The sequence below is a fragment of the Halichoerus grypus genome, chromosome 11 (genome assembly GCF_964656455.1).
Source record: "Halichoerus grypus chromosome 11, mHalGry1.hap1.1, whole genome shotgun sequence".
In the NCBI taxonomy this organism is placed as follows: domain Eukaryota; kingdom Metazoa; phylum Chordata; class Mammalia; order Carnivora; family Phocidae; genus Halichoerus; species Halichoerus grypus.
Window position 1 is genome coordinate 25,467,186 of NC_135722.1, and position 19,985 is coordinate 25,487,170.

The 19,985-nt window shown below is 45.1% G+C and overlaps 1 protein-coding gene across 1 annotated transcript in view; it reads right to left on the bottom strand.

The window, feature by feature from the left end:
- Positions 1–2,570, bottom strand: part of CAPRIN1 (cell cycle associated protein 1) — a 38,027-nt gene extending 35,457 nt beyond the window's left edge. The window contains exons 1-2 of the mRNA XM_036107082.2: positions 2,388–2,570; positions 1,594–1,809 (exon numbers count right to left, since the gene is read on the bottom strand). Coding sequence (XP_035962975.1) covers positions 1,594–1,809 — 216 coding nt within the window. The 5' untranslated portion in view covers positions 2,388–2,570. The remainder of the gene's footprint in view (positions 1–1,593; positions 1,810–2,387) is intronic.
- Positions 2,571–19,985: the final 17,415 nt, after the last annotated feature.

Below are 19,985 nucleotides of genomic sequence, written 5' to 3' on the forward strand. Positions count from 1 at the left end.
AAGTACAATTCCCAATAGGAAAAATGAGACAGATTAGTATCAAATCTAAAAATGTGTTTTAAAACTCCCCCCAAAATATAAAATAAATCACAGAACAAGCAATTAAAATAATTATGGCCTACACCATTTTCTTCAAGTTATTTGTTATGGCCCAAATTTTAGCTAGTCTCAACATCTTAAGTAACACTGTTAGGTGGGTGGCTAAATAAACATTCTTAAATGACTTCGTCAAAATTCAAAACGTTATAATAAATATGTTTTAGTAGAAGCAAACAAGCCTAAGTTATCCAAGCAAAGTTATTAAGGTAAAAGGCAAAAAGTCTGCATAAGAGTCACAGATTTAATTACCCCATTTTTGTACTACTGATTTGCTTCTTCCTTTCCACCTCCAGTCTTACTGAAGGTTGAATTATTCACTCTACCGAGACCCTTTCTCTACATACCTACATACCTACATACATACACACACACACACGGGTCGCTCTAAAGAGTTGGTACACTGTCCTGCACTGAAAGCATAAAACAAAATGCCTACTTGAAGATCAACCTCACGGTGTGACCTAGAATGGCCAACTATTGAATCCAAAAAATTGTGGGTGTGGCTTGACTGTTTTTTGGAGGAGCGGGGGGGGGGGGCGAGGAAGGCCAGCCGGGGCGGCTGCCTGGTCTCTGCCCTCCCCCTCTGCTTTCGCTTTGTGCTCACAATGCAGCTCCTGTAAAGCGCTTCCCTCTCCTCGCAGCCGCCGCCATGTTAGACGCTCTCTCCATGTGCCCAGAGACCTAGCGATCCCCTCGGTCTAACCCGGACCCACGCCCCCCAACGAATCTCAATCGTGGCAGTCTCCCTCCCGTCCCTCTTTAGCGTCCCGGAGGGGCAAAGAGCCGCTGCAGAAAATCTTCTCGGGATCGAGCTGAGCGTGAGGCTCAGGGGGGCACCTAGACAATTGAAACAAAGGAGGAAACGTGGGGGCGCCCATCAGAGGGGGGCGGGGGGGGTGGGTAGCAAATAGAAGACCCACTCAAAAGGGGCCTGATAGAGGAGCAATTCTAGGTGAAGATCCTGAACACACTTCCCTCCCGAGAGAAGAGACACTGAATAGGCCTCAGGTACATGGTAACGGAGCGGACCAATCCCACGGCTACAGGACGCAGGCCGCCCCAACTCCACGAGGCGGTCGGTTGAGCCCTGAGCCCCGTCACCGGGACCCCTTTCATTTCTCCCCGCTGGCCCTCCGTCAAAGAAATCGGGCCTCGGTGACGGAAAGAAGAGCATCACTCAGTTCAGTCTGGCGACAGGACAGGCCCCCGCCCTCACACATCCCACTCCCAAAGGCCAAAAAACCTGGCCCACGGCCGGAGAGTAATAACGCGGCCCGGGCGGAGCGGGAGGGGGGGGTGAGCGCCGCGTCCGGGTCAGGTGACAAGCACCTCCCCTAGGAGCCCGTTTTCTGGGCTCCAAGCTCCGTTTACTGAGCGGGCCGGGCGTGGGGGGTGGAGGTGAGTGCAGGGGATGCGCCAGGGACGGGAAGAGGGCAGGCCACAGCAGTCAGGGTCGGAGCATCCAACCCTCCCGTCCCCGCCAACTCCTGGCACCTTTTTCTTCTCCAGGTTCCGAAGTTTCTTGTCGATCACTCCGAGGATCTGCTTCATGGCCTCGGTCTGGACAGCGCCGGTGCCGGTTGCGGGGTGCTGGGAAGCCGGCGCAGCTGCCCCGGCCCCCGCCGCCGCCTCACTCCCGGAGGAACCCGACGGGGGTGGCGGTCCGGACGACTTGCTGCCGCTTCCGCTGTGGCTGGTGGCCGAGGGCATCTTTAGACCGTGAGAAGAAAGAAAAAGCGGGAGGAAGGAGGACAAGAGCGGCGAGTCAGGCGGCGGACGGGGCGAGACGCGGGACAAAACGCGCAGCGAGCGGGAGCCTGCGCGAGCGGGTGGGGGTGGGGATGGGGCCGGCGCGCGCCGCGAGGGCAGGAAGAGACCGAGGACGCGCGCGCGACCCGCCAGCGGGGCGCCCGGCCTGGCCTCGCACCGCCCCCCGCCCCGCCCCTCCCCCGCGCGGGCCGCCGGCTCGGCCTACCCGCCCCGGGGTACCGAGGCTCGCGCCGGGGGCGGGGCCTCGCAGCGCCGGCCGCCAACGGCCAGTGCAACGGTCCCCGCCGGGGTGGGCCGGCACTCGTCGCCTGGCGAGGAAGGGAGGGAGGAGAGAGGTCGGGGCTAAGAGGCGGAGAAGGGTGGAGAAGGGCACTGGTAATGACCGGGGGGGGGGGGTTGGGGGGGGAGGGGAGACTTGAGGAGCAAGCCCTCGAGAAGGTCCAGCCGATCCGGAGGTAAAGGACACTCGGGGCAGCGGCCCTCTTCCCCGTCAGCGCCTCGGTCCGGGTGGCGCTCACCGTGCGCGCGCGGAGGCCGCTGGAGATCCCGAGTGGGCGGCTGAGGGGGCAAGGGTGGCTGTGCGTTCCGGGCAGTGTCGTGCGCTCCGTGGGCGCAGGCCGCTTCGCCCTATCCCCGCTGCACCGAGAGCCGCTGCTAGTGAGGCGGAGAGCCGAGAGCGGGAGGGACTTAGCCAGCCGGCCCTCTGGGGCGGAGGGGGCGGGAGAAGCTGCGGGAGGGGGCCTTCGCGGCCGCTCGGGCTGCCCGGCGCGAACGCCTGCGGGGAAAGGCCCACCTGGCCTCTTACCGCGCTGCCCTAGCTCCAGTCCTTGGGGGGCGGCTGCTCAGGGCAGGTCCGGACGGCCCCGGGGGGTTTGCAAGAGCGGCGCGTAGAGTTTGGAGCGAAATCGAGGCTAGGGTCCTTCAGGCGAAGTCGCTTGACATCCAAACGGGGACAATAGGTGTCAAGCAGCTGGATCGGAGCTGGCGTCTGCCCTGTAAAGAGCCCTAATGGGGGGGTTGCGGGGGGGGGCAAAGGTTTCTGCAAGTAGAGGGTGCGTGTGGTGGGTGGTGCAATCCCAGCTTCTAGAATTCCTTCTGTATGCAGAGCAAGCAAACTCACACACCCCGAAAGGTCTTTTGAAAAAAGACAGTTCGCCGCTTTCCCCACAAAACAATCACCGGGTAGGTAACCTAGGCGTCCTCTGTAGGACGCGTTGGAAATGAGCAAGATGGGTGGCTTATTAAAAGTCTTATAACTCTGGACTCGGGTTAAAAATAGTCTTCTCCTATCTTAAGATGACACTTATCCAATAAGCCTGAGTATTACAAATTAGACTTTGTTTTCTTTTTGTTTCGAATTTACCTAATACTCTTAAGAGAATGTTGAATGAATACAAAACAAAAATACTCTTTTGCTCCAAGAGAATTATTCCAGTCCTGTAATTAAACTAGGGGCGGGGTGGGTGTGGACAGTGAACGGAAAATAAGCCAAGTGCTGCAAGAAAATGTATTAAAGGAACATAATCAGAGATTTCAGCCGCATAATGTATGACAACAGTAAATGACCAATTTATAATTTAAATTCTCTGAAAAAGGATTTTGAAGAGGAATCTACCAAACCCCACTATTCCCTAGGGAATAAAATGAGTAACACTGGCTGGCAACAGTGTATCCTGAGGGAGTCTAGGGAAACGAGAGCGGACTCCAGCCTCAAGATATTCCAGTTAGCTGCAAAGTATGTTATATATTCGTTCACATATTTATTGAGCACCTTAATATGTGTTAGGAACTCTTTAACGCTAGAGATTGTGAACAAAACAAAAATATCTTCGTGGAATTTCATTTTAAGTGTGGAAAAGAAAAGTAAATGTTAGTGAAATGGTACAGAAGAAAAAACCAAACAAGGTGGTCAGGACAAGCCTTACTGGCACTTGAGGCAAAACTGAAGGGCGTGAGGCCAAGCAGTTATCTTGGAGGAAGAGTTTTCCAGGTAGAGGGAACACCCAAGTTTCAGGATCTGAGATGGGAGTGTGCTCGGTGGGTTCAAGAACAGCAAGCAGGCCACAGTGGCTGAAGCAGAGAGTAGAAGATGAGGTCAAAGACAAAAAAGAGGTCCAGTGTTTTGAAGCCTGCCAGGCCATCACAAGGACTTTGGCCTTTGCTGAGTGAAATGGAGAGTCACCGCATACATAGTTTTAATTTTAAGCAGGGAAGTGACGTGATCACCCTGGGTAAAGAATTTACCATGTGTGTGGATTAGAGGTAAGAGGGAGAGTGGGGCAAGAGGAGAAGCTGGGAGCCCAATAAGGAGGCTGTTGAAATAATATGGCCCAGAGATGGTGGTGGCCAAGATCAGTGTGTTACAGTGAAGGTGGTGACAGGTGGCTGGATGCTTTGCATATAGAACCAACAAGATTTGCTAACAAATTGTAAGGTGTGAGAGAAGTCAAAATTGACCTAAGGTTATTCAAGATTGAAGCACCTGTACTGTGCTACACTTAGAGGCTAGAAAGGAAGATTAGAATCCTTTAACCCCTTGCATCTCTCTTAGTATGCTCAGCCTGACCACTATCACTATCAAAACCTCAGGCCCTACCCTGGACCTACTGTATTAATCTGCCTTTTAACAAGATGCTCAGCTGATTTGCATGCACATTGAAGTTTGAAAAAAAAAAAAATCACTGCTTTATTCCTTAGAATTTGACCAATGTCTTTAAGATCAGACATGAAATATTCTACTAGATAAATTCTCCCCAGATCGACAAACTCCAGAGGTGGAGCCCAGCACTCTGTTTTTAACACCCCCTCCTGGATTCTAAAGTATGGAAACCAATGATTTGGAGACCTCTCATGAAGGATTCAGGTTTGAGCTAAAGAGGGCTTGTGAGAAAGAGAGGCCTCTTGCGCCTCTCATGAGCACATCATACAGTAACAGTTATAGAAGCATACAGACCCACAGCTCAGTTAGGCTTTTCTTCAAGGAAAAGGGAAAGATTGTTGAGAGGGAGCAGGAAAGATGACAACACAGGTGACAAAGATTCTCACTTGGGGGGCCATCTCACAGCCCCAGTATATCAAAATAGGCTAGGTTATGCTGCAGTAACAATCCTAAAAGGTCTGTGACAAAACAGGGGTCTACACACTATAGTCCCAGGGCCAAGTGTTTGTTTTTGTAAAGCTCTTTTGCGGGTGCAGCCACATCCATTCATGTATATCTTTCCTATGGCTGCTTTCATGCCACAGCAGAGCAGAGTTGAGTAGTTGTGACAGAGACAGTATGGTGTACAAAACCTAAAATACTCATACTTTATGGAAGAAGCTTTCCAATCCTCTGCTAAAAACAAATGATACACATCCACTGTGGTTCAGCAGAGTGCTATGTTCACAGTAGTCAGCAGATTCAGGCTGTTGAAGAAACCATATTTCATGTGTTGCTGATTATTATAAGGAAAGAGAAGTACGGAGTATCTCTGGTCAAATACCCCAGACTTGCCACTTGTGTGCTCACACCCCATTGGCCAGAAACAGTCACATGATCCCACAACCAAGAGATGCTATCCTATCAAATGCCTCGCAGGAAGGTAGATGAACCAGAAATATTTGGTGAATATGCATGTCTGTCCATGCTCTCACTTCCTACAATATCGTGATCCCAATCCCATTTCCTTGGTTTTCAGACATTTTCACAGTTGTGTACTCAGGTCAGCAAGTCCAGGAAGACCAATACATCTTAAGGCAAATCAGTATCTTTAGTCTGACTTCCTCCCCAGTTCAAAGCCATGGTCTCAGCAAACCAAAATTGTCTATTTTCTACTTGACAGAAAGGGGACTGAAGCTATGTTTATGTGGATTTTTAATCCTTTACTGTTTTCTTTTTTTTAACCTTTTTTTCTAATCCAAAGCCATGCAGTAGGTTGGGGGCATCGTATAACTAAAGGAACAAGAAAAAGTATTTTCCCAGCCAACCAGTGGGAGAGCGGCATATGTCTATACAGGCATGCCTTGGAGATATTCTGGGTTCAGTTCCAGACCACCACAATAAAGCAAGTCAAATGAATTTCTTGGTTTCCCAGTGCATATAAAAGTTTTGTTTACACTATACCGTAGTCTATTAAGTGTGCAGTAATAAGTCTAAAACATAATGTATGTTCCTTAATTTAAAAATATTGGGAAAAAATGCTAACCATCTGAGCTTTCAGCGAGTCATAGTCATTGATGACAGATCACCATAACAAATATAATAATGATGAAAAAGTTTGAAATACTGTTGAGAATTGCCAAGATGTGACCCAGACACAAAGTGAGAAGATGCTGTTTGCTTGACACCGGGTTTCCACAAACCTTCAATTTGTAAAAAATGCAGTATGTGCAAAGCACAATAAAATGAGGTATGCCTGTAAATGGAAAACACTTTTTCCAAAAATGTTGGTTTTAAAGTTATATTCAATATTAACATATTTTGGGGGCGCCTGGGTGGCTCAGTCGGTTAGGCGGCTGCCTTCGGCTCAGGTCATGATCCCAGGGTCCTGGGATCGAGCCCCACATTGGGCTCCCCGCTCTCCTGCCCCTCCTCCCTGCGTGTGCCCTCTCTCTAAATCTTTTATTTATTTGAAAGAGAGAGGGCACGTGCAGGGAGGAAGGGCAGAGGGAGAGGGAGAACTGGGCTCTATACCAGGACCCTTCGATCGTGACCTGAGCCAAAGGCAGCCGCTTAACCGACTGAGCCACCCAGGCACCCCAAAAATAGGTTAATATTGAATATAACTTTAAAACCAAGTGCCCCTAAATGGATAAAATCTTTAAAAAATATATATGTATTAACATATTTTAACACAAATCTTCCAAGTTGACATTCATTTCATTCATTAGATCACAGCACTCTGAAGTCTTCACAGGCAAGTGAAGTGAATAATTGAACTACTCATCCTGATAATTTTGGCAAAATAGTCTGACTGCTTCGACTTCAATCACCCAATAAACTAATGCCAAGTTTATTTATGATAAGGAAAAGAGGGGAACTTTCCTCTGAATTACATTAACTCTCTGTGTCAGATTCACAGAAACCTAGTCTAGGTATGGACTACACTGTTCACACAGCTAAGGCTTTTAAAGCCTCTTAAGTTTGTTTTTCAGTCATTTTACTACAAGTGAACTGTAAACATTGCTATAAAAATTTTTCCAATTCCGCCCATTTAAATAATTCAGTGTCGTAATTATTTGTCCATGTGTCCTTGAGTCCCCACTAGACTCTGAGCCTTATGAGAGAAGGCAGTTGTTTTGTTTCTCATCTCTGCATTCTCAAAGCAATAATATGCCTGGCACAAATTTTTTTTAGAGATTTTATTTATTTGAGGGGTGGGGAGAGAGAGAGAGATCAGGGAGGGGCAGAGGGGGAGGGAGAAAGAATCTGAAGCAGACTCCACACTAAGTGAGGAGTCCGACATGGGGCTCGATCCCACAACCCTGAGATCATGACCTGAGCTGAAACCAGGAGTCAGATGCTCAACCGACTGAACCACCCAGGTGCCCCCTGGCACAAACGTTTTGTCAATATTGCCTACTATAGTAACATATCAGTACAGTATTGATATTATTATTGTTGTTGGTCAATACTGCCTCTTACATACTGAGATAACATTCTTTTCCACTTACATTTTCATGTGTCCACCTTAATTTTAAGTTAATATCACTTTTAGAGATATGCTTCATATTTTGTAGAGGTACAATATGTCCAGAATAGTTTTTTTTTTGGATTTCACAAAATACTGTTGTTTCTAATTGAACACTCTCAGAAGCTACACACTATTTTCAGCATAAAAGCAAAAATGCTTTGACCACAGGCCTTAAAATGTTCCATAGAGTTACCATGTGAATTGTACATTTTCTTCACTTAATGTTCTATTTCAATGGTTCTCAACCTGTGGCAATTTTGCTCCTGACATCTAGAGGGTAGAGGCTAAGAATGCTTTGAAACATCCTGCAATTCACTGGGCAACACAGAATTATCCAGACCAAAATACTGATGATGCTGAAATTGGGCAACTCTATTTTATGGGGCCAAAAATGTAGTCATTTGCTCCAGTACTTCACAAATAAAAATACTGGGATGACAATGATGGGGGAAAAAAGTAATTTAGAAAGAAAATGTACAAGGGGGCACCTGGGTGGCTCAATCGGTCAAGCGTCTGCCTTCAGCTCAGATCATGGTGAGCCCAGCATCAGGCTCCCTACTCAGCAGGGGAGTCTGCTTTTCCCTCTCCCTCTGCCCTGCTCCTGTACTCTCTCTCGCTCTCTCTCTTGCTCGCTCACTCTCTCAAATAAATAAAATCTTTAAAAATAATTTAAAAAGAGGGGCGCCTGGGTGGCTCAGTTGTTAAGCGTCTGCGTTCGGCTCAGGTCATGGTCTCAGGGTCCTGGGATTGAGCCCAACATCGGGCTCCCTGCTCAGTGGGAAGCCTGCTTCTCCCTCTCCCACTCCCCCTGCTTGTGTTCCCTCTCTCGCTGTGTCTCTCTGTCAAATAAATAAAATCTTTTTAAAAATAATAATTTAAAAAGAAGAAAATGTGCAAGGATGTAACACTGAACAATAAACAGATTATCATCTTGCATCTTGGCAACTGATGCATAATCATGATCTTTCTCAGGCAATATATAGTATATATATTCATTTCTTCCACTAATACTTGTAGCCCACTGTGAACAATAGTCTGAGAAAATTTCTTCCAAAGTGACAACTTTAGAAGGAATGAAACTTTATGTATCTCAAAGTTACATGCTAGGAGAATATAAGTGCAAAAGTAATTAGCTTATTCAGGATTGTTTCTACAGTTGTTTAGGATACGTATTATTTCAAGAATGACTTTCCCACCTAACAGCAGAACTGCTCGTACATTAACAGTTTACCCTTCAGGTGTTAATATTTTTTTCTTTTTGAAAGTCTAAGAACTTGATTTAAAGGTCTCCTAAGCACTCAATTGCTAAATTAAAGACATGGAAAATGTTACTAAAAGATGTAGGTCCTGTGCTACTTTTTTTTTTTTCTTGTATAAATTTCCAGTGAGTGGAGACTCTGCAAAGGGGAGAGTTTTGGAAGCCGCCCCCCCCCCACCCCGCCCCGCCATAAGACTCTTGCTTTACCTACTTTTTCTCAAAGTGGGCAAGGCCCACCACCCTCCAAATCACCTGAGGCACTCGTGAGAAGGTTCCTAAACTCCACCCCAGATATCGCATCTATAACCCAGAATCTGAAGCTTAGAAACATGCATTTTAAAAACCACAAACTCCCCTTTGCTCATTCAAGTTTGTCAATCTCTGCTCCACAGAAGTAGCATGCTTATTTTTGCCAGAGTAAGTACCATAAATGTTCAAACAAAAATTTCTCTTCTCACGGTTACCATCTTCTCTTTCTCCCCAGGGAAGTGCTGTGAGGGCTTCTTAAGTAGGGAATGTTGACAATCTGCTAGCTAGGTGAGAAAGGACAGAAACACGTGTTGATGGTTTGGGCAAGAACAACCGGATTCCAAGATGGGAGAGAAAATGCTGAAAGAGGTTGAGGGAAGAATCCAAGCAGAGTGGCTAAGGGAAGGTAGGGTAAGGGAAAGAAAGGTGACTCAGCAGATCTGTAGCGCCTACTACTAATGTGCATCATGCCTGGAAAGCTGATGGTTGAGGAAGAGGGGCAGGAAGGGAGCTAAAAGGCCAGCAGGCTTCACACTCACCTGGGGGGCTACTTAAGCCCCGCCCTCCCAGCTCGCTGGGCCCCACCCCCAGTGCCGGCAGGGGCCGGTCCCCGCAGCCGATAATTTACATTTCTGACAAGTCCTCTAGTGATGTGGGTGCTGCTCGGCTGGGAACCACATTTTGAGAAGCACAGGATTAGAGGAATTTTTTTTTAAGTTTTTTTTTTTTAAATCATTGGAGCAAGGGGAAAAAAACCAAGGGGAAAACGAAATTTTAAAATAGTCAAAGGTGACAGTAGTATACTCTACTACCATGTTTTATGCATCTATTTTTTGCTTCGTATTTTCCTCTCCAAGAGACCAGAAGAGAAAAATAAAAGGGGACATTGATTGGGCCAGTCACACTGGATTAAGACGTTGCTTCCAGAGGACAATCAGGGAAGGAACCACCAAACTTTTGCCTGGGTTCTTCTCGTCTAAACCAAATGCCTGTGGCAGCCCTGTCCTACTGAACAATCATATTCCTTGACATTCTTTGGGGTTAGAGCTGATGACACTTCTCATGAATGCTATGCTAACATTCACCTGAAGATGGTAGAGGCCAGTTCTTTAGGACCATGTGGGGATTCAGTGAGAGAAAAAGAAGAGGTAATAATACGGGAATAAAATACAAATCATAATTAAATATACAGTTGACCCTTGAGCAATGCGAGAGTTAGGGATGCTGACACCCTCCCCTGCATAATGGAAAATCCGTGTATATGGGGGCATCTGGGTGGCTCAGTCGGTTAAGTATCTGCCTTTGGCTCAGGTCATGATCCCAGGGTCCTGAGATCAAGCCCCGCATCAGGCTCCTTGCTCAACCGGGAGCCTGCTTCTCCCTCTCCCTCTGCCTGCCACTCCTCCCGCTTGTGCTCTCTCTAGATCAAATAAATAAATACAATCTTAAAAAAAAAAAAGAAAATCCGTTTATAACTTTTGACCCTCCAAAAGCTTAGCTACTAATAGCGTAATGTTGACAGGAGGCCCCACTGATAACATAAATAGTTGATTAGCACATATTTTGTCTGTTATATGTATTATATACTATATTCTTACAATAAAGCAAGCTAGGAGAAAAGAAAATGGTATTAAGAAAATCATAAAGAAGAGAAAATACTTTAACATTACTGTACTGTGTATTTACTGAAAAAAATCTGCTTATAGTGGGACACACACACCCCATGGCTCAAACCCCTTGCTCAAGGGTCACCCGTATTTTTAAAACCTTTGTTTTCTTGAAATCTCAAGAGTAATACAAGCTTATAGCAAATAGTTCAGGTAAGAAGCAAATTACACAAAAAAGTAAATTTAACAGTTCAAGGTATTATGTAACAGCTTTATTGAGATACAATTAACATTCCATAAAATTCATCCTTTTAAAGTGTACAATTCAGTGGTTTTTAGCATAATCGCAGAGTAGTGCAAGCATTACCATTATCCAATTTTAGTACGTTTTTATCACCCCCAAAAGTAGCATGTACCCAGGAGCAGTCACTCCCCATTTATTCCTCCCTGCCCCCCAGCCTTTAGCTACCACTAACCTAATTTCTGTCTCTGTGAATTTGCCTATTGTGGACATTTTATACAGATGGCCCTATATGATATGTGGCCTCTGTGGCTGATTTCACTTAGCAGAATATTTTCAAGATTCCCTCATGTTAGAGCATATATTTCATCCCTTTTTATGACTGAATAGTATGCCATTGTATGAATTCCATTCATCAGCTGATGGACATTTGGGGTGTTTCCACTGCTTGGTTATTATAAATAATGCTGCCATGAACATTTGTGTACAAGTTTTTGTGTGAACATACGTTTTCAATGCTCTAGATAATATGCCCAGAGTAGAACGTCTGGGTCAAGTAGTAACTCTATGTTCGTTTTTGTTTGTTTGTTTTAAAGATTTTATTATTTTTTTTTATAAAGATTTTTATTTATTTTTTGAGAGAGAGACAACAAGAGAGGGAACACAAGCAGGGGGAGTGGGAGAGGGAGAAGCAGGCTTCCCGCTGAGCAGGGAGACCGATGTGGGGCTCGATCCCAGGACCCTGGGATCATGACCCGAGCCGAAGGCAGACGCTTAACGACTGAGCCACCCAGGCGCCCCATAAAGATTTTATTTTTTTTAAGTAATCTCCACCCCCAATGTGGGGTTTGAACTCACAGCCCCAAGATCAAGAGTCACACGCCCTACCCGCTGAGCCAGGCAGACGCCCCTGTGTTCATGTTCTTGAGCAACAGCCAAACTGTTTTTCAAAGCAGCTACCCCGTTTTCACCTCCTACCAGCCGTATATGACGTTTCTCATTTCTCCACATCCTCGCCAACACTTATCATCCATGTTTTTTTTATTAAAGCTACCCTAGTGAATGTTATCTCAGAAGTGGTGTGTGCATCAAACCCGCAAGGTTTAAACAAGGATTAACTTCTTTAATCATGGACTGAAGAAGATTAATATCTGTAAACAAGGATTAGCTTCTTCTCTGCTTTGAGTGGCTTAGATGTGATTTTGCCAGAAAGTAGGGAAATACAATTATATTTCCAGGTGTCTTTTAACTTTATGGTTAGAATTGTCACTGCCCTGGTATATACATTCCTAGTCAATGCTATGGAGTACCTAGTTAATGAGTCCTTGTGAAAGTACCAGAAGAATAATACCAGCAGTGGATGGACACTCCAACAAGTCTGCTGATTAGGACTTGACTCAAAGTTAGGCAAAAATAGACCCTTACCTTAAAAGCTTGATTTTCCCATTAGGAAGACTTGTCAGCCCCTTCTTACTTCTCCAACAGTCTGTTCACTCAACAAACAGTTCCTTAGCACCTGAGCATGCCACGCACTGTACCTGGTACACAAAGCTGCCTAAGACAGTCCAATGGCCTCGAGGAAATCAATGTTGGGAAGGTTAGACTGATATATAAAGAAATAAAATTCAGTGTAGTGTATACCTCAGGATACCAGTATATCACCAAAGTGGCTAAAACTTAAAAACTGAAATGGCCAAGTAATGGCGAGAACATACAGCAACTGGAGCTCTCAAACACTGTTGATGGGAGTAGAAATTGACCCAACCACTTTAGAACAGTATTTGGCAGTATCTCCTAAAGCTCAATAATCACATACCCCATAACCCAGAAATTCTACTTTTAGATATATACCTAATAGAAATGCATATATAAGGTAACTGAAAGATAGGGCTAAGAATGTTCATTAGCAACCTGTTCTTAGCTAAAAATGGAAACAATTCAAATGTCTATCAGTAGGAAAAAAGGATAAATAAATTATATAACAGAATACCATACAGCAGTGAAAATTAACTGTTACTAGGAACACAAGTGAGCCTAATACACAGAATGCTGAATCAAAGAAGCTGGGTAGGAGAGTATGGAAATTTTTTTTTAAAGGTTTTATTTATTCATTTATTTAAGGGAGAGTGAGAGAGCACAAGCAGGGGGAGTGGGAGAGGGAGAAGCAGGCTTCCCGCTGAGCGGGGAGCCCGATGCGGGACTCGATCCCAGGACCCTGGGATCATGACCTGAGCCGAAGACAGACGCTTAACCGACTGAGCCACCCAGGCACCCTGAGAGTATGGAAATTTTTTTAAAGGGCAAACTAATTTATAGTACAAGAAATCAGAACAGTGGTTGCATTTGAGGCTAGATAATGACTGGGATGAACAAGAGGGACTTTGAGTGTCCTGGCAATATTCTACTTTTTTTTTTAAGTTTTTTTTTTCTTTTCTAAGGAATCCCTACACCCAACCTGGGGTTCAAACTCACGACCCTGAGATCAAGTGTTGCATGCTCTACCGACTGAACCACCCAGGCACCCCACAATATTCTATTTTTTTAAGAGAGAGAGAGAAAGAGAGAGAGTGAGGGGGAGGAGCAGAGGGAGAGGGAGAGAGAATCCCAAGCAGACTCCACACCCAGCATGGAGCCCAACGTGGGGCTCAATTCCATGACCCAAGATCATGACCTGAGCTGAAATCAAGAATCCAATGCCTAACGAACTGAGCCACCCAGGTGCCACCCCCCCCCCTTTTTTTTTAGAGAGAGAACAATATTCTATTTCTTTTTTTTTTTTTAAGATTTTATTTATTTATTTGAGAGAGGATGAGAGGAGAGAGAGAGCACATGAGAGGGGGTAGGGTCAGAGTGAGAAGCAGACTCCCTGCTGAGCAGGGAGCCCGATGCGGGACTCGATCCTGGGACTCCAGGATCATGACCTGAACCGAAGGCAGTCACTTAACCAACTGAGCCACCCAGGCGCCCAACAATATTCTATTTCTTGATCAGAGTGACAGTTACACCGTGTACTCACTTCGTAAAAATCATTGAGCTGCTGCACGCTTAAACAGTTAGCACATTTCTGTATGTATGTTACACTTCAATAAAAATGTCTCCTTAAAATATTTCAGTTTCTTATGGACACAAATATGGGCAAAACCAGAAGCCTGTACAAGAAAGAGAAGTGGCTCTTAAGTCAGAGTAGTTAACTCTTGATAGGAGGGAGCCAGGGAAAGCTCTCTGAAAATGTTGCCAGAGCTGGATTTTGAAAGATAAATTTTACAAGCAGACGAGAGCGAATAAAGGAAAGAGGGATTGCAGGCGGAGGGAACAGGATGCGCAAGAGCACACAGAGGCATAAAATTGTATGGTGTGTTTTAGGAATCATAGCAGTTTTATATTGTTGGAGTGTTAAGTGGAGAGGGATGGTAGGAGGGAGACGCAGGTAAGCAGTGCCCAGGTCATGAAAATCCCTTTCTTCCCAGCTAAAGAGCTTGAGCTTGAACTGTAGATCTTAGCCTTTCTATGGAAATACATTCCCCTGAAGCTCTGATGAAAACCATGAGCTATCTCATTGGAAAAATGCACATATAAAATTTTGCATATCATTTACAATTCCTCTGATGCCCATCCATTGACTCTCGCTTCATGTATCTCAGATGAAGTATCCCATCCTTGCAATAGATAAATGGGGATTAATTAAAGAGCTTTGAACAGAACAGAGGCAGGATCAGATTTATATTTTAGAAAGATCAACAAATGCAATATGGAGGTTAGGATTGGAAGTCGAGCCAGGGTGATATGTAGGAATGATTAAAATGGTAAAAGAACAAATAAGGGCTTGAACTAAGTGTCAGAGCTGAATTCTATGGGTGTTCATAGGTAGAATCATCAAGGATTGGTGGCTGGTTAAATGTGATTGAGGGAGAAGGCAGGTCCTGGGATTCTCCTGTGTTGAGTTAGTGGTCAGACCACCTACTAAAGACAGGAACTAGAAAGTGTCAGGGACATTTGGGTTGAAAATGATCTTCTTTCTCAGAAAGAAGTAGACTACACCCTAACTGGTTAGGCTTCAGGTATATTCGGATTAGTGTTGGGGCCCCGGCCTTTGGTAAGATCCTTTGCATTTGGGCCTTAAGACCTGGGCGAGAGCAAATCAGTCTGCACGCACAAACTCGCAAAGGTATTAAGGCTTTGCCTTGGGAAATGTAAGCAGATTCTGACACCCACCATCACTCCTTGTCCATGTGTAAGAACTGAAAGAGCTGTGTAAGGGACGAGCTCTAACATTTGGGTCCCAGGCCTACTGTGGCATTGAGCCATCATAGCTGACTATGACACTTGTAAAGGAAGATTTCCTCCCCCCCACCCGGCCCCCACTTCCAGAACTGAAACACTGTTAGGCTTAGACCATCGAAACGCTTTCTTTCACTGGATAAGGATTACCCTGGGCTATTTGGTGGACATTGGTGCCTGGTCACTGCAGATCATACTGCAATGGATGAGCACTACCCAAGGACGGAAGACTAGTACAGTCTGGTGTTCTACGGACAGTCAAGCAGTCAAAAAGAATATAAGCAGATTTTCCAGTTCCATCTATTAAGACAATTTGAACCTTTGGAATCTAAAGTTATCATACCAGGCAGACAAGTTGAAGGCTCTAACTCGTCTGATTTGAACATTAAGAGGAACGTGACCTCATTTTGAACCCCAGGGGAGTGAAACAGGATATATTAGTTTAATCAGATTTGAATTTTGTAAAAGATCACGCTGGTTGTTTTAGAGAAAATAGAATGAAGGGAGGCAAATATGGATGCAGGAATACAAGAGACCACTATAATCAGTGAGGTGAGAGGTGATGGTAGCTTGAACCAGAGACTGGAGGGGATATGGAAACAAATTGGAATGGATTTAATATATATCCCATGTAGGTTAGAAAAAGACTAAATAAGGGGGGCCTGGGTGGCTCCAGTTGGCTGAGTGTTTGACTCTTGATTTCAACTCAGGTCGTGATCTCAGGGTCATGGGATCGAGCCCCACACTGGACTCCACACTCAGTGTGGAGTCTGCTTGGAATTCTTTCTCTCTCTCTCCCTCTGCCCCACCTCCCGTTCATGTGCATGTCCGCTCTCTAAATAAATAAATAAATAAATAAATAAATAAAATCTTTTAAAAAAGGGAAAGAGACTAAATAGAACATGATAATTGATGGAAGATGAGGGGGTGCTGAGGGAAAGCAAGGAGTTACAGATGACCCCTAGCTTTCTGATTTGTACATCTGGGTGGATGGTAGAACAATCTCTGCAGAAAGACCAGATGGGGAGCTAGGAGCTAGGAAGTGCAATTTTATGTAACATATGTAGATTTTTATGAGACATCCAAATGGTATGCTAAGCAGATATTTGAGTCAGGTCTAGAGTTCAGAGGAGAGGTTTGGTTAAATATTTAATGTAGAATTCATTCACATACAGATGGTAATTGAAGGCATGAGGTGAGAATAAGCGAGATCTATTGAGATATTAAAGAGAAGAGGATCTAGAACAATATCAACATTTAAAGGTTATGTCAATGGAGAAAGTCAATATAGGAAACTGAAAAGTGCAGGAAGAAAATCAAGAGTGTGGCATCACAGAGATCAAAGGAAGACACTGTTTCAAATATTTGTGTTAAATGATTCCGAACAGTCAAGAAGGAGTCTGGAAAACTTGCTGATTTTAGCTGAGATGGGTTATACTAAAAAATATAACACGCAAACCAATCAGAATATCTGTTAGCTTGATATGGGAGTTGGGCGAGGAGGACACTTGCCATGATGGCATTAACCCCTCAGTTACTAGGTGATGGGGATCTAAAGAGGAGGGTCTGAGACAGGGAAAGAGAAGATGTATTGGGGTGGGGTTGGGGTGGTAGCTCTTTATAAAAACTGGTACAGAAGTATTCCAATAACTTAACATAAAGAGCAGGCATACTTGTATGACATGGCTCAATGTTTTCTATGGTTTTAGCAGCAAGAGATCATTGGGAACCTGGTGAGAGATCTTTCAGTTTAAGGGTGGGAACCAAAGCCAGGTTCAAGTAGTTTGGGGAGGGGAGGGGAATTGGAGGATAGAGAGAATGAATGTAGCAGCTCTTCTAAGAGCTTTGTTCAGCTTTGCGACAGAGTGATGGCTGGAGGTAGAGGTGGGGAAATTATTTTTAACATGTTGGCAGAGATTTGAGCAGGCATGAACCATAAATACAGATAAGACAGAGAGGCCACAGTTAGAAGCAGGGATCCCTCCATAGTATGAATAGACTGGAAGGAAATAATTTTATAGATATGGTAGGCAGAAATGGAAGAATTCTTACATGATGGATTCCTTCCCCCATCCCCACTGTGAAGTATGAAGTGAGAGTTATTTTCTGACAATGAGGGAATATGTAAGGGATCAGAAGTTTAATAAATGTAGGTAGATGAGTGGGGTAGGGCCTTTGGAATTTGCATTAGAAGTTTCCAGATGATATGGATGATGCTGGTTCAGGGACTACACTTTCAGAGAAAAGTACAAAGAAAGTATATGGTTACACCCTCATCTCCCAGTTGGATCATAGCAGAATTCCCTCACTGTGTCCAGCTCCATCCATGCCTTCCCCACAGGATAATTTCTACACAGTCCCCAGAGTGATGTTTTCTAAGGAAAGTCAGACCATTTCAGTCAAAGGTATAAAGCTCTTCAGTTTTGGAACAAACAAACTCCCAAGTCCTCATTTGGATCTATAAGGCCTTCATGATATGTCCTCTGGGCATCTTTCCCACCTCATCTTCTACCACTCTCTGCATTTCAGTCATGCTGTCACCTTGCTCTTCCTCTAACAGGCAAAGCACATGCCCACCCCAGGATCTTTGCACCTGCTGTTCTCTGGAGTCTCCTCCCATGCCTTGGTTCTCACCTCATTCAGGTCTCTGTTCAAAAGTCACCTCCTCCTGATGCCTTCTCAGACCATGGTGTCTAAAATAGCACCGCCCTCCCTTCCCCACCCTCCTACTCCCATTACTTTCTGTCTCCCTTCTTGGCACTTATTTTTCCTGGAAGCACTTATCATGATCCTGATATATATTAAATATCTATATGCCTGTTTTTTTTATCCCCATCCACCCTCCAACATGTTAAAAATAATTTCCCCACCTAAACTCCACAAGGCCACGGCCATGATCCAACTTGTCCATTTTGCATCATTCTTTAGTGCCTATAAAAGTACCTGTCTTGCAGTTGGTGCTAATTCAATATCTGATTTATTGATGGTTGATGTCAACCATGATGGGATTTTGCCAGAGAGAGACAGAAGGTCAGAAAGACAAAGTAAATGAAGATGTATGCCAAAGACTGACTGAAATGATAGGCCATCCGATCAAAGCTGAGAAAGGAACAAAGGAGGTGACTAGATGAAGAGAGTTAAAGGGGAAGGTTTAGAATTAGATATCCTGAAGAGGTCAGAAAATGAGCATAATGGGAAAACCTAGTCAAGCAGAAGGGTAATGCAAGAATTTTTGGTCAGGAATGGGATGCTTATGTTTGTGATTTTAGTGGGAAAGCAGAGGGGCACAGGTTCTGTGTGTCCTGTGCAAGTCCGTGTTAGAGGACCAAGGAGAAAGTCATTGGAGATAAGGTGGTCAAGAAATTGAGAGTTTCAGGCGTTAGCCATCGCAATGGACTTCAAAGTGACCCAGGATGAGCCTGGTACAAAAGACTTGAATGATGAGAAGTGGGGAGGGTGGTATAACCACAGGGCATGAGCCTCAGTGGAGTAGGTGTTTTTACGAGAGGGCAGGGAAGAAGTAATGGTTTAGAAATACTGATGGAGAGGAAGGACAAGGGCCTGTCTTCCAGTAAATAAATATGAGTGTATATCCACCACCACAGAGGGCTGCTCTAGAAGAGAACAGGTTTCAGTTAATGCAAGGAGGTATGGAGAACATTCCTGGAAGATGAGGAGGATGAAGGGGAATTTGCTGATCACAGAGCAGCTGCTCCAGAGGGTACATTGGAAAGCAGTGAGGGGAGGGGGGACCACAGAAACATGGAGCATATGGGGATGATGTTCCGGTGCAGTCATTCTCAAACTTTAATTGTGCATGAGAATCATGGGGGAGGGCTTGTAATAACACGGACTGCTAGGACCCACTCCCAGAGTTTATGATTGAGTAGATCTGGGTGGGGCCTGAGAATTTGTATTACAAGTTGTATTACAAGTGATGTGAATGCTCTGATCCAAGGACCATACTTCCAGACCACGGACGTAATGAAAAACCAGTGACTAATGTGGCATGGGAAACAGGAATGGGGAGGGCAGAGCGGATCAGTCCCAACCACCTCCCGGAAGATGTCGGATTCTGGGCTAATGGACAGAGGGGTTGGCTCCCCTCACTCTAGGTGGTATCAGCTTGACACCAGTGGCCTCAGTATATTCAGCATGGGGTGGTGTGAGGGTCTGGTCTTAAGTCAAATGATGTCAGCTTAGTCCCGGAGAATATACCGTGGAGTCCAGAAATCTTTCTTATGGAGCATCCTTTTCAGGAGCCTAGCACAAAGCAGTGCTACCTTGCGAACGGAAGGATATTTATACTACGTCCAATAAAATTGGAGGCTGGCCTAAAACTGCATCATGGTGGAATCGTTGAGGCTTGGATTGTGAAGTCTCAGCAGTGATATAATCGGGTGTCTGGCTCCAATGAGAAGTAGTGATAGCGCTTGAAACACCCAAGGCCTGTCAGGCGTAGACCGCTGGATCAGAACAGTCCTGCCCGTAGCTCTTAGGTCTCGGGTTTCACAAGCTGGGTTACGTAAATGAAGTCACAACATCCCAATAGCAAGGCCCCTAATCCACCAACACTGCTAATCTTGCTGTTCCAAGACCTTCCCTAACTGACTAGCAGGTACTCAAGTTGTTTCCAGGGTTTTCCCGAAAACATTTGGGGAGGGTTGTGGAACTGAAATTTGGAATAACCTCACTGATACTTGGCTTGAATTCTGGGAATAGTTTCGAACCTTAACGCCAGAATCTCCAAGCTCCAGGCCCTAACTTAGTTGATTTGAAGATGTTATGGTATCTGTCGGGTTTCTCTCCCT